Below are 14,103 nucleotides of genomic sequence, written 5' to 3' on the forward strand. Positions count from 1 at the left end.
CCCAATTAGACTAATTGGGCAATAACAATTCACCAAGCAGACTCATCAAGTATAATCATTATTAGACTCAAAATTTTCAGAGAAAAAATAAAGAAGAATATCAACTCAATGTTGGCATGTACCTGTCAATCTTGCATAATAATGATAATAGTAATAATAAAAGTTTTATAACTTAAGATTAATCACTAACATTGATTGGTGAGTTCTTGAAGATTCACAAGCACTCCTCCCTCTTTCAATCAACCAGAATCACACATGCTGAATGCTAATAACTTCGAACACCTTTGCCCTTCGACTGGGTTTTCCCAGCCACAGCAACCAATTACAACCATCAAATACTCAACTTTACAATCTGACAAAAGCTCACACAAAATTCTTTTCTTTATGTCACTACAAATTAAAAATGATGGAAACAAAATTAACTAAAAAAGGGGGAAAAGGTAGATGCAACAGCTTAACAGGTGATTCGAAAGCAGAAGGCTTTGCTGAAATCCAGACTTTCCAAACATCCTGCTGCTATATATAATTCTCGATCCTATATAGAGATTGATGCCATTTATCTAATAAAAAATTGCAGACATCAATTTTTCTATTTACAAAGTTAATTTGTTGATTGCCTATGCTTCTATATTTGCTACACCCATAGCCTGTATCGACAAATCTTGTAAAATATGGCGTTGGCCCTTATGTATGATATGCCTCCACCCACAAAAGGCTTCAACCAGGAACCTGGAAGGTGTCCGTTGTGCACTTTCTTGCAGAACTGCAATGCAAATTATCTGCCATGATGAGTTTAGCACCTTTATGAGTCCAGCTTTACCCTGGTGTTGCCCAAAGCAGAAACATTTTGATAGATCATGGATTCCCATTTCAAAAAGAGTGCATACAGCAGCTCATTCCATGCATCAGGGACCCCAGGTAAGCACCAGTGACTGCAATCCTGCCTGTGGAGAGGGGCAGGACCTGATGGACCAAGGTAAAATATGGATAAATGGCCATCTCTCCTTCGAGCAGTCATCTGGGTGACATTCAGCACATCCAACTCTAGCACCCGAGTCCCAGAAAAATTCTCCAAAGTCACATTTCTAAATGGTTTCAGCAGATGATCCCAGTCTTTCAGGGACATTGATGAAGAACTCAACTCTGGGAATTTCTCCAAGTGACAGCTTCCTCCTGTCTTCCAGTCGCCACCTCTGTGAAATAAAATACATAACCAAAAAGTTTATAAAAGCTCCAGAATCAGTGAACTCTCATGGTATAGTTTTATACCATGGATGTTTTGTGCATTTTTTGCAGAGAAAGAAGTTCAGTTACTGGAGAGAATATTATCTTCCAAAAATATCTGATGAAATGCATTTGCTGATGGATTCACGTATATATGATGACGATATGACTTTTATAGTGACTTGTTTTGAGTTGGACTTGATCCCAAACAATATGGCATCAATATCAGAATGTGTCTTTTGAAGACTTATTCCTATTGGCAGAGTCAAATTCACTCCAGTTAAGAGCATATAAGCATTTAACAATTTCAATTTGAATGCCAATCAATTGAAACTCATAGTCATTAGGGGCATATAGTGTCAGGTGTTAGCTCCTTAGCTAAATTAGATGCATTATTCTTATTACCAAACCCATATGCTGGACATTAACACCCAAAGCTGACAGGAATCCTGTGTAAGCCTGAGCCTAGACATGTATTTTTAGGAATGTGTGTGTACTCCATTAACTTGCATGTTGTTCTTACACAGCCTGTGGAAGTTTTGATAATTATAGCAGTAGCATTCAAACTGATATGCTAGAATTTTGACATTGATCATCTATCTCTAATAGACAAATGTGACATAATTCTTAGCATCATTTTTTTATAAGGCATCACTTTTTGAATCCTTTAAACCATCTGTATCAACCGGGTGAACCTTTGTAAATTGGACTTCCTATCATACCTTTTTCTCCTTTGAGTGTGATTTCTTTATCTTTCACAATTCCTAAAAGATATCATCCAGCTTGATGGATGGTAGCCGGAATTAAGCTCAGGATGCCTTATTTTCCTAATCAAATGGAAGTCTTTTTACTTTTCTTTGTTAATCCGAGTTATCATACTCTCCCATTTGCTCAAGTCTTCAAGCTCCAAAAAGCCTCAAAAATATATTTCTGGATTGATACATCAAATTTTCATAGAGGCCGCAAGAAGACTAGCAAGTATAGAAGATTCTGTGGTTGTGAAAATGGAAGGTATGGGAACTCAGATGCAAGATATAATGGTCAAAAAGATGTTTACAAGTACCGATGCAACATCAACACTCTAGGAAGTGATGCAGAAAACCTAGGGAATACACTTAGGTAATATAAGTTTTCACCATGAAACCTAGAAAGGCAATTGGCAGGTAAGCAACATTATTGGATGTGGTAGAGCATAAACTTATGCACCAAAATCCTTTGAAGTTGCCATACAGTTGGGAAGAGTCCAGATGAAGGGAAAATTTGACAAAGTTTGGTTTAGGAAACTGCATGCATCTCTAATGCAAAAACAAAATGAAAAACCCAAGAGTAAAATTCTCTCTCTCACATGCATACATGCACATACACATACACACATATACCCATTAATATTTCAGGTATAAGTTCATAACTAACATATTTTTACCCCGTGGTTTAGAGCATAATAGATAATGTAGGAAGATGACTCGAGCTTTTCATAATGTTTAAACACCTCAACACACAAGTGACCCACTTTAAGTGGCCTCTAAACTTGCCAACCAAGGACTAACATAAATCCTTTCTTGTATTTTTGAAAGTCACTCATCTTCAAACCTCTAGATGCACGTACCTAAGCTCCCATGCATTTTTTTATAAAAAGAAACTTCCATGCATTTTGGATGATGTAGATTACTATAAACAGTGCAGATCATCGTTCTCAGTGCTACTAATAAGCCAGAATATCCAGGTCGATCTCCCCCTCATTATGCTCCATATTTTAAAGCACATGGACTTAAAAGTCCAAGGCCTAAATCATTCTAAACCATGGTTAAAAAACCATATTATCTTTTGCTATTGAAATACTATGCATCAATCACGACATTATCTTAGGAGTGAGCTCTCCAAAAATTCTATTTTTAAGCATGTTGGACAGGCTCAATCATGATAAATGGTCCGGGCCATTGAATAAGACATCTCGGCCCATATTTTGCCTACTAGGATATGTTTGGGAGCACAGAATTTGTTCCACATACATTTGCCTATTAAGGGCCTGTTTGGATGGTTGGGCCCAAAATTCCATAGGAATCGTGGGTTTGGACGAATACAACCATCCAAATCAGGTCTTTTTTCTCCCTATGAGATTCTGGCCAACCCACCCCAGAAGTATTCTGGGTTTGTGTACATATTGCCTAGCCAAGCCGGATTTGGATGGTTATATTGGCCCAAACCCACGATTCCTATGGAATTTTGGGCTCAATCATCCAAACAGGCCCTAAATTTTTTTCTTTTTTTTTTTTTTGTAAGAACAAATTGTCTAATTTAACTGAGAATTTGTTTTAGAAGTTTGTTGCAGATTCGGAAAACTGGATATATCAGCAGAAAATACATCATAATTTCATTACTTAGACAGTTTGACCTATTCTAAGGGTCTCAATTACCCAAATAAAGAACTTTAGTGACATATAATGCTCTATATGTAATAATATCCTATGATCAGATACTTTCAAACACCCATAGCACCTGAAAAATATTTTGAGGAGACAAAAGCCCTAACAGACAAATTGAATGATGATAAAATGGTCATATGATGGAGAATTATAAGAACATAGTTAATAAACTCTTCCGAAATAAAATTTAAAGGAAGAAGAATGCAAATAAACTAAAAGGCATGTCCACAAACCTGAAATGGACAGGAGCATATGTGCGGAAGATGACTTGGGTCTTATTCCTATTGACCTCTCTGTCAATCCAGTCAAACAATGTCTTAATCGCTCTTCGATAGGCAGTATCCACGCTCATGTTCATCTTTACCTCCTCTCCTTCTTGGAAATAACACCCTCTGAATATAGAGAAAAAAATCCAGAAGTCAAGCCCATGGATACTACTTTCCACTTCACTTCTTAAAGAAAGAACACTCTTTCTATCCAGTGAAACTGAGGGAAAGGAAATGATAATAATGGCTTCAATCTGTTGATCCTCGCATAATCCAGCCCCATTACTTACCACATTCACTCCTTTCCCTTAGTTTCCTGTTTACTGAAACATGGCCTTAGTGGTCCTATCACAATACATTATGAAGAATCTACAAAATGGGAGTGCAGTTGTAAGTTGTAACTATGTAACTACCCTCTGATAGTCTTCTCATAGTTCCACCAGTGCCCAGTGTTAAAGATCACCACATCAGCATCCCTCCACTGGCCGGACATCCAATCCATGATGTCCAATTTAAGCGTGGTTTTTACCTTCTCCGGCACTCCAGCAGGGGGGCGGCTCTGGAGCACCAAAAATGGGGCTCTATAATACTCCACAGTGCAGTTGTAGTCCCTGAATCTGAAAATCAAGAAACCCTTGTGCTTTGTAATTGGACTGCCATTCACTTCGTAGATAGAGCTCTTGTCAGGAACAGCCATAGAAAGCATGCAGAGAAGAGACTCCCATTGGTTCCTCCCAATCGAGTCACCCACAAAAACCAGTCGTCTGTTTCTTAGCTTCTCAATCATCTTCTTGGCATCAAATCTTCAGCAAAACAAATAGAAGGAAAAAAAAAAAGGATTAGGAAAAGAATATCATATCTTCAGCGCTTTTCTAAAAATAATTGACATCTGAAAGTGAAGCTTCGTAAGTTGTGTTTATTGCAACAATGCCTCTCCTTGTTTTGTTTAAATTATTAATGTCACCCCTTCAATGAAAAGGGAAATATTAAACCAACAATTTAAAAAAAATAAAGAATGTTAGAAAACCAATTAAAATAAGGTATTCATCGATAATGTAACAAATTTGTGGATTTGTTTTTAAAATGGGAGAAGATACGGTTAAAGTTAAACAACAATGCACTAATTGCTCGCTTCCAAAATGTAAACACTTACCACTGTCTATGAATAAACTAATTTTACTATGCTCCACCTAGAAATAACAAGGAAAAGGATGGATTGTTATTTGATGCATAAGTCAAAAGAGAAGTAGCAATCACGTAAACTCCTGTTTCCAAAAGTATTGAGAGTAGTTTCAGGCAATCAACACCAATCACTTCAATTGGAAAGGGATCTCTCTCATAAGAGAACAAATTCAACAGTGAACACGAGCAAAGGTTACCCACAAACATCCAAAAGTTCACGAGCAAAGGCATCCCACCACATTAGAAAATAGGAGAGTATTATAGCTGAAACCCAGCTCACATGATGGGGTGGGACTCAAGAAAAGGAACTAATGAAAGCTGACCCATCCACCAAGGGTGATCATTAAAAGAGTGTTGATGTAAGATGGCAACATGGGGAGTAGCAGGCCAAAGGTAATGGTTCACTAAAATCATCCAAAAAAAAAGGTAAAACATTAGTAAAGGATGCTACTAGATATTAAGCCAAAACAAATAGAAAAAATAATCAATAAAGCGAAGACCCACATACTTAAAAGAAAATAAATTGGAGAAAATGCATTTCAAAAACTAAAAGTATCAAATTAAGAGTATTATATATATTGGAGAAAATGCTGTTCTAATGATATATATAATACTCTTAATTTGATACTTTTACACATAGAATTAAGAGAATATGTATATAATTAAACGACAAACCCAGTCATTTTACTTTAAAAAAAATTATAAAGTAATTTAATTGGAAGTCTCGAGATTCCACAAATGTACCAAGAACGACAGCAGACCCCAGATAGAAGGGAGCCAGGCCATGGTTATCAAATTAAATATCCCACCTCCACCCTTTCGGTTATAAAATTAATGTTATATCCACCGACAAACAGCCGAAGCATTTAAATAGCAGAGCTGGACTTCCCAAATAACTTTTAAATCCATGTTCAAAAAAAAAAAAAAAAAAAAAAACAAAGGGAAATTTGATCTAAAAACACAATCAACATAAAGAAAAATAACATTTTGAAAAATCGCAAGATTTGAAAGATCCGTTTCGAAGAACCAAAATAGAAGGAGCGACATGGAGTTGGCATAGCAGGAAAGGGGAGGAAAAATAAGTAATCCAAAAAAATATATTAAACATATAGTATTTTCAGTAGTAATAATGCATTGCAACAGTAAGAAAAATTAAAATAACAAAGAAGGGGGAAGAAGAGTAGTTTGATTAATTAGAAACTTTAAAAATTTTAAGAGAAACAGATGAGAGAATAAAATGAAGACTCTTAACGAATGTAAGGTGGACTCATGAATCCCAAATTCGTTTTTTTTAGGTGGAAGAATCACAACATCCTTTCAGTCAACCAAAAAACCAACAACTTGTAGTAAAAGAACAAAACAAGTTTCAAACAATTCAGTGATTTATTCCGTTTAAAAAAAAAGGTATACAAATAAAAGAAGAATCTTTAAACCAGGATTTCAAATTTAAAACACAAGAACAGTCCCACAACCTCAGTAAATCCAAATTAAAGACCAAAAGAACCACCTAATCACAATCTAAATTTCCCCCAACCCATATACCAAGAACAAGAAGGGAAAAGAACATTTTTTGAACTGCAAATCAAGAGCTAAATCATCAAAACCTCATCCCATACGCAAAAGCTCGGAATCTAATTCCCACCCCACCCCCCCGGTCCCCCCCCCCCCCCCAAAAAAAAAAAAAAAAGAAAAAGAAAAGAAGGAGAAAAAAGAGAGAGCTTTAGAACAACAGAACAAACAAAAAGAGATAAAAAAGAGAGAGGGAAAGGTAGAGAGAATGTAGAGAAGAATAGGATTAGAACCTGGGTAGATCGCACCGCGCCGGCTGCCACCGCCACTTGGTGTAGAACCGATCCCTCCTCCCATTCTCCGAGCACCGAAACCCCTCATCCAAGAACCTGCAATCCCTCGATTCATAAAGCGGATAACTTTCGTCCCAAACCCATTCACCCTCGAACCAATCGCACTCCCCCGCTTCTCCTTTTCCTCCTCCTCCTCCTCCGCCGCCGCCACCGTCGCCTCCGCCTCCGCTGCCGCTGCGGCCAATCTCCACTCCCAGCCCCCAAACTCCTTTCACTCCGCCGCCGGCGCCATCCGCCGTCCCGCCGGACCATGCTGGACCACCGCGGCTCGAGTAGAAGAAGTAGAAGATGAGAAGGAAGAAGACGGCGGTGAAGGCGAGAAAGCCGAGCACGCCCACCTGCTCGAAGGGCTTCACACGCCGCCCCAGCCGCCGGAGCACCTCCATGCCGCGGCCACCCTCGTCCACCCCGCCGCCGCCCCTCCTCTTCGCCGGCGATCTCGGCACCGCCGGCGACGCGTTCCTCGTCCACAAGGCCGCGACGGAGACCGAGATCATCACCACTAAAAGAGCCTCCTTTTTCCCTTCCGCCCCTCCTTTATAGCTAGTATTTCTAAAGAAAGCTTTTTAAGAGTGGTGGAATTTATGGAACGAAATTATGATATTCTTTTTTATACAAGAAATTATGATAGATTTAGAGTTGGAAAGGGTACAAGCAGGAACTAGGAAGCATGCAATGGAAAAAGAAAACCAATGAATTTTAAAATATTTTTAAATTTGAAAAATTAGAATGGTAATTTATCATTACTTGGTTTTGAGAATTGAAGCGAAAAGGAAAAAAAAAATGCCAACTACAATGAGTTAAAAGTAGAGCGAGGAAGGGTGTAGTTGGCAAATGGCAGAGGAAGCGAAAGGGAAAGTAAATTTCTTCCCTTCTTTCTTTTTCTTTATTCAGATTTACTTTTTTTTTTTTTTTTTTTTAGTACTGGTAATATTATATCATTATTCTCTAAGTAGTGGCATCTTGGAGGCAAGCGATTGAGTGCTTTTATGGCGTTTTAGAGAGAGAGAGTGGAGGGAACCGGGAGGTTCCATTTTTACCGTGAGAGAGAGAAGATGGTGAGCGTAAAAAATTAAATAGAAATAATAAAAGTATAATACTTGGAACTTGCCTTTGTCTTTTTCTTTCTTTTTTTTTTTTTGTTTTTTTTTTTTTTTGCGTACCTAGGCGAAGAAGTAAGAATAAAAAAAAGTAGAGCAATAAATAGAATAATAAGATAATAGAGAGGGGTAATTTTGATCAACTTTTTGGGGTTATGGCAGGATGAAAATGAGACGAAATCTAGGCCGATGCGGGTGTTGTCGGAATGGACGTGCATGATGGGATGTGTAACGCTCCGGGAACGGCAAAAGCGACACCGAAAATTGACTCGTGTCATGTTCACGCGGTCTACATGGGCCTCAGTATAATATTGTGAAATTGATGTTTTTTATCTTTTGACTGGCTAACGGTTGTTTTTGCAATCAAAAATTGGAGAGGGACGGACGGCGGGTGGAAAACGTGGGGATGAGGTTGGGGCATTTGGTCCGAAGACGTGCGAACGCGAGTGAAGGGGGAGAGTGGGAAGTGGGTGTGCGGGGTCCACAGCCGTGGTACAAAGGCTTTTGAATGCTGTGAACTGACGTGTGTGCGATTTAGGTGGCTCATCAACTCCGGTTAGAATATCCGTGTACAAAGGCTTTGAAATACTATCACCAGTTTTTTCTTTTTTTCTTTTTGTAAAAACCAATAATATCATTAACATCGACTCTACACAGTGCATGTACAAATTATTTTCTTTTTTTAATTATTTTTACAAATATAATATGATGATACAAACAAATTATAATAATAAAATATTTTAATAATTATTTTTTTTTATATTAAGTCATAAACTTTGACGATGGTTGGCCATATTGATATTAAAATTATTAATATATATTACATATTCAGTTATAAATTTTAATGATAGCATGCCATTAATGTTGAATCCATGTAACAACCAGTGGCATATACCTACTATGATATAACAGGAAGGATATTATTAATTTCACGCCAATTATAAGTCAAGAGACATTCTTATTTATATTAAAAAAAAATCATATATTTTATATAAGATATATTTTAAATTAAAATTTGGATAGATAAAATTATGAAACCTATAGATCAGAATGGATGATACTTTACGTATCGAGCGATAAGTTCTTAGCCACAACAGTGATGTGCCAAATAGGAGACTGTCCCTATGATTGTGGGGCCCCCTCCATTTGTATACCGACTCTTTCTTTGATTGGAGGATAGTAATAAAAATAAAGAGAGATATATTAGTTGTGAGTCAAGAAAAATTTTGATTTATATAAGAGGAGACCATCTATTCCATATGAGGTATATAGGATTGAAATCCAGAGGGACAAAATCATAAGATCCATGTGGGACTGATAATATCCTCCCATCTACACCACAATACATCTTATTTGTTATCTACCTACAGATTTATATCTGCATATGTAATCTTGCAATAGATTACGAGCATAAATGATAGTTTTAACCTTTCTCTCATTTATATAAATTAGCTTTCCTATTTTTTTTATATAAAACTTAACTCTTAGTGGCCTTGTATGAAAATATAAAGTTTATATAGAATATTGCTAGAGATATCTAAGTTATTTTTTATTTGGTAGAAAGATATCTAAGTTATTTAATTTGCCCGAGAATGAATTATCTTCTTGCTTAGAATGCATATTAGTATGGTCCATGAATAAATTCTATGCAGTTAGGAATGGATCATAGATATTATTTTACTTGAATTATCATGTATTTTTTAGATTTCTTCGATAAGAATAAGAAAGAATATTTTTCACACATTTGTAATATTTTATGGTATTTTGTACAAGAAAGTTTTTGGTGGCATCTAGTTACACTATACATATATACACAAATACATATGTATATATACATACATCAAACATATATATATATATATATATATATATATATATATATATATATATATATATATATATATATATATATATATATATATATAAAGAATGTTTTTAATTTAATGTATTGTTTATGATGATATGCGATGAATAATATCTATTTCTTAGCCTCCATTATCATCAAAAAAAAAAAGAAATATCTATCTACAAACGCGCCATACCATATATGCCTTCTTGAAGTATGGTTATTTCACGTCAAAATGTGTCGTCAATTTTATATGACTAGTGTTGGATTTCGATAATATAGCGGAATATAATTTTTAAAATTTTTATATACATTTAACTTTTGAAAATAAGTTTAACAATTAAACTAGACTATTGGAATATAAAAGCCTTAGGAACACCTTGATGATTGCAATCAAATAACATAAGCATGCATAACAAGAGAAGATCAGAAGTCACATACCAATATGAAGTCTACGAACTGATAATTTTGAGATTTTCACAAGACTCTAAAGTAGAAGTCTTCCAATGGTGATTCACACGAGACTGATCAGAATCCTTTCCAATTCGTCATGGTACTGTAGCTTTCTTCCTAAGCTCGCTGCTGATTGTCCTTCACAAGAACAGATTGCACCACAGCTTGTATGCCTTCGAGACCTCCACTAAGATCACTCTAGGAATCTTTCCTCAAATGATCACACCATACAAATATCAGATTATATATTTAACATATGAACAATCTGATTTTAGGATAAGCATCACATGCTTTCTTTTTTCTCTTCCCTTCCTCTATATTTTTTTTCTTTTTTCTTTATCTTTTTTCAGACTTTTTTTCATTATTTTTTTCTCATTCCCACGTCTACTCTCAGCCCAAAAATGGACGTGGAACCTGGTTGTAGCACCCCTATTATATAAGAAAGGAGGGGCGATACAATGGGACGCCAACTCTTGACATTCCACATGCATTACATGGTAACAATAAATTTTAGCATGTAAACCCAATGAATATGGTATGGAATAAAAGGTGATTGACTAGCAGAAAGACTCTTCCTCTGCTAAAAAAAATTAATACACCATCATATGGCACATGGGAAAGGAAATTGCGTGAGAAAACAAAGAGTCCATGAAATTAAGGACTCTTCCATATCATCCAAAAAAATGTGGCATCCCATTTATTTTTGTGGCATTCAATTTCCTTCCAAGAGAAGGACTCCTCCTTCTCATCTATGCCCACAATCCTAAGGGCCATCCCATGACACAAGGAATTAAAAGGAATGCATGAAAGATGGTAAGAAATTTAAGATACTTTGTTAAGAAGGACTCTTCCTTCTTAATGCCAAAATAAATGATGCCACAATTTTTTCTTCGTGTGGTTTGGCATGGAGAAGGTTGTTTACATAAGAAACTCTTCTATATAAATCAGATAAGCCATCTATTTAAATATAGATTCAAACCCAATCACATTAGATCAAGGCTACAAGTCTAGGGTTAGCACAAATACCTTTACACTGAATCCAATTGGAAATTTGGGTTAATTCATATGCTAGCAATTCAATTAACCCAATGAATTTACAATAAATCCAAATAGATTAAATCAAGATCAAATTTCTATTGTGTGTGACCCATTGAATTTTAAATCTAGCCAGCAGTGGATCCAAACTCTCGACGTAATCCTAATCCGATTAGATTAGATCAACTCAAGAATCTCAATCAACTAGGATTCTTTCTAATTGATTCTCAAATTAAATTCTTTTAATTTTGATGAGTTTACAAGTCAAGATTGATATCTAGCAATATGTCATGACCATTCGAAAGATTTAGAATTTGATAAAAATATCAAAATTATCTTTCCATGGTGAGTTATCGTGTAATTCAATCCTTCGATCACACAACATCCCAGAAAGGCCATGGATATGAAAATATGTCAAACTCAAATACCTATCCATATGTATCTCGATCTGATGATGATGACTCGATTGATGAACCAGTAGAAATATTTTTTACTGTTCATCTCTGCTCTAGCCAGAGACTCTCAGAATCATCATCCTATGAGATTACATAGGACGTTCTCTCCTCCTACAAGGAGTGATCGATTTCTTATGACCACTCACAACCTCCATGCACACTTCACCATACCCAGAATATCCCACACATATTTTAAAATGGTGTGCTAGAAAATAAATCAAAGTAAAGATCCATGTATACAAGGTACCATGATGATCTTAGGTCAAAAGATCACATGCATCACTCCCACTAGAGAACCATCTGTCAACATGCTGTAAAGCTCCATCAGATATTTTTCCTATAGGTCAGTTCAGTAAACTCATTTTCTAATGAGCACCTACATTCTTGTATTAGTATCACCACATAAGTGATTGTGAGATCAACCATCCTCTCCATCGAGCATATATAGGATGTACCAATTTTACCGGTATCATCGATCTCTGACTCGATGTCCAACGATTAAGAATATTTTAGATTAGAGCTATCAAAATTTTAGATCTCACTGGCATGATCTCATCATAGCTCTAAAATCATTGTCCTAATCTATGGAGTTTATCATAATCATAAAAAATATGATGCAGCAAATGATAAAACATAATACCTCATAAATAAAAATAACTAATATCATGCAAATGAGTAGGAAGAAAATAAAAAAAAAATTTTGCATCCCCATGCGATTGACTTATAGGGCACTATTCTTTCAATCTCTCACTTGCACTAAAGCTAATTGCCTCTGTACCTGATGCCCATGCAGTCAGGATGACAATCACACTACTGCTGTGTAAGGCTTAGTAAACTGGTCGATTATGATATTCTTAATATTAACTCATTTTATGATCATATCATGAATGAGGTGAAAGTGCTTAAGATTACATAGGTACTTGGTGAGACCTCACCCAACTCAGTGATGATCCTTTCATCAGGCAACTTTTTCGAGCAATCTTCACTAGCAACATTTAACTAAAATAAATATAGTTTGCTGTTTGAAACTTTTTCAATTTATTGCTCCTCTAATATTTCTCAAGTACCATGAGAAAGCTTATCATAGTTTTTAAAAAATTCTATCATGGATCTGCCTGAAATCAATGATTATGCACAAAGTATAAATCACATCAGGCTTGGTACATTAAATATATGGGTAAGTAAATTTTTTTACACCCATTCATGTTAAACCGCTTCAATATAAAATCCATGTACCTAGACTAGGACAAGCCCATATCCACTTACATCTATCTCTATAGATGCCAAAAATATTGGATGCTTAACCCAAGTCTTTTTCATAAAAATTTTTGTGATAAATATGTCATTGACCGAGTGCAATATCGGGACTACCTTCTCAATATGCTGTATGTCACCCACATACATAACCAAGAAGTTAGTGAGACTTTCACTTGTCTTCTTGCACACACACATGGTTCATCTATTTTTGATAATGTCAAACATTTGACTATCTCATCAAAAATAGAAGTATCATCTCCTTAATGCCTGCTTGAATCGATAAATACATTTACCTTCCACTAGAGACAACTTCTCTAGATGATATGTGGTAATAGCAAAAATCCAAATTGATATTCCTGTTAGCAACCTGTTGGGTTATATCCATAGGTGCTTCAACCATAGTCCATACTTGATTGATGTACAGGGAGTTCATTTCGGATGTCATGGTTTCAAGCCATCTGTCAGAGTCTCTACTCATGACAATCTCCGAATAGGTCAAGAACATATTATTCACAATAATGTATGGTATATAGTCATTCTCAATGACAAACCCATATTTGGGTGGTACATTACGCATTCAGATTGACCTTCAGTAAGGAGGTGTGTTTCATGATTGTGCCTCATCAATGAGCACATCTAGTTGAAGATCAACTTGTGGACACTCCATAGGTTAGGATAGTTCATAGGTTTTGAACTTCTCAAGTTCAATTATCCTCCCACTATCCCCTTAGAAAATTTTTTTTTTCTAAAAGATGGCATACCTACTGACAAAACACCTTTTGTCCAGTAGAGTGGTAGAAATAGTATCACATACTACTCTTTAGGCTATATCCCGAGAATGAGATTTGTGAAGCATATTAGAGAACACACCATATCTCATATGGGGTGTCTATCTCTGGCTCAAGATATTATTAGCCTTTGAACATCCATATGTACAAGATCTAATACCATGCATGCCTTTTTTCATGTCCAGTAAATGAGATCTTGATCATTTTATCCA

The 14,103-nt window shown here is 35.9% G+C and overlaps 1 protein-coding gene across 1 annotated transcript; it reads right to left on the bottom strand.

Annotated features, from left to right (window-relative positions):
- Window positions 1-327: 327 nt before the first annotated feature.
- LOC105033691 (protein trichome birefringence-like 11) lies at window positions 328-7,558 on the bottom strand. Its single transcript, XM_010908585.4, has 4 exons — window positions 6,898-7,558; window positions 4,327-4,716; window positions 3,881-4,039; window positions 328-1,193 (listed from the first exon to the last, which is right to left on the bottom strand). The coding sequence occupies exons 1-4, from the start codon at window positions 7,452-7,454 to the stop codon at window positions 803-805; spliced, it is 1,497 nt and encodes a 498-aa protein (XP_010906887.1). The 5' UTR covers window positions 7,455-7,558; the 3' UTR covers window positions 328-802.
- Between the last annotated feature and the right edge of the window lie 6,545 nt (window positions 7,559-14,103).

The sequence above is a fragment of the Elaeis guineensis genome, chromosome 5 (assembly GCF_000442705.2).
Source record: "Elaeis guineensis isolate ETL-2024a chromosome 5, EG11, whole genome shotgun sequence".
NCBI lineage: Eukaryota > Viridiplantae > Streptophyta > Magnoliopsida > Arecales > Arecaceae > Elaeis > Elaeis guineensis.

Bases quoted from the DNA above. Each gene is read 5' to 3' on its own strand.
- LOC105033691 (XM_010908585.4), bottom strand. From the start codon at position 7,454: ATGATCTCGGTCTCCGTCGCGGCCTTGTGGACGAGGAACGCGTCGCCG. The intron at 4,717-6,897 runs GTTCTAATCCTA...GTTTTGCTGAAG, and splicing joins GCGCGGTGCGATCTACCCAG to ATTTGATGCCAAGAAGATGA. The intron at 1,194-3,880 runs GTTTGTGGACAT...TTTATTTCACAG, and splicing joins TATGCTCCTGTCCATTTCAG to AGGTGGCGACTGGAAGACAG.